Below are 1,061 nucleotides of genomic sequence, written 5' to 3' on the forward strand. Positions count from 1 at the left end.
GTTGCACATTGTCTCTTATCTCTTTAAAGTTTAAAACCTTCTCAACCCAAGCCTGAGATATGGCATGAGGATTTCCAAATCTTGTCTTTAGTCGCTCAAGTGCTGCCTTGAAACCTGCACTAGGATCAGGATTGTACAGGCAGTGACTGATGGCATCTCGAGCCTTTCCTTCGGTATACTGATGTAGACGAGTTAACTTCTCCTCCGCAGCAACAGATTCTTTGTCCACCATTGTTGTGAAGAGTCTCATAAACTTCCAATACTGAAGAGGGTCACCATTGAACTTGATCATATCAGTTGGTGGGAGTCTTAGGGAGTCTACTTGGGCTTGATATTGCTGCCTTGAAAACTCTAGTAGTTGTGAGATTGAATCTTCTGATATTGGTGACTGTGATGGCTGTGTCATTGTTGGGATCTTGCCAGCCTTTGGTGTAGAATACAGATCTACAGTTAGAGCTTGCATCCTTTGTTGATTGTGTAGCATCTGTGCATCTAGCTCAGCTTTGTGTTGTATTCGCTGAAGTTCTAGTTCAAACTCCTCCTTGTTGCNGCAGCCCCTGAATTTGGATAGAGCTATTTTAATTCATCAAGTTCTTAGTTCCAAACTGTTTTGTAATATAAGAGGGTTCCCAAAGGTGCACACAAGTGTTCCCACAACCCCTCGATTCATAACTTGCAGCTCTGATTTGATTTGATGCACTCCACAGGGGAATATCCTTTTCTTTGTCTGTTAGGTCCTGTATTCTGTCTGTTCAGAATGGATTTAAAACTCCTCGTCTCATTTTTCACTCACAACAGCTTTGTATTTTTAATGTAACATTGTCTCTGAAAGGTCTGTAAAAAATTAAATCGACTCAAAGTAAGATTTCTTTAGCTGCTAAATAAGAACTATTATTATAAACACTTGGTTCCAGAAAAATGGTAATCCCTCTTTATAATGACCATGATAAAAAAATACCTTACTGTATTATGACAGCAAAGACTAATCGAGTTTCCATTGACCATGAAAATGTGCAAATTAGAATTTCAAAAATAAATTTGCTCAATGGAAACACGTCAAT

The 1,061-nt window shown here is 38.9% G+C and overlaps 1 protein-coding gene across 1 annotated transcript; it reads right to left on the reverse strand.

Moving 5' to 3' along the window:
- On the reverse strand, window positions 1-549 carry LOC106511492 (uncharacterized; the record flags this gene model as incomplete). The annotated part of the gene is given in 1 exon segment (XM_014000244.1): window positions 1-549. A coding segment is annotated over 1 exon segment (484 nt), but the record flags the coding sequence as incomplete, so codon positions are not given.
- Between the last annotated feature and the right edge of the window lie 512 nt (window positions 550-1,061).

This window comes from Austrofundulus limnaeus, unplaced genomic scaffold (genome assembly GCF_001266775.1).
Source record: "Austrofundulus limnaeus strain Quisiro unplaced genomic scaffold, Austrofundulus_limnaeus-1.0 Scaffold2848, whole genome shotgun sequence".
NCBI lineage: Eukaryota > Metazoa > Chordata > Actinopteri > Cyprinodontiformes > Rivulidae > Austrofundulus > Austrofundulus limnaeus.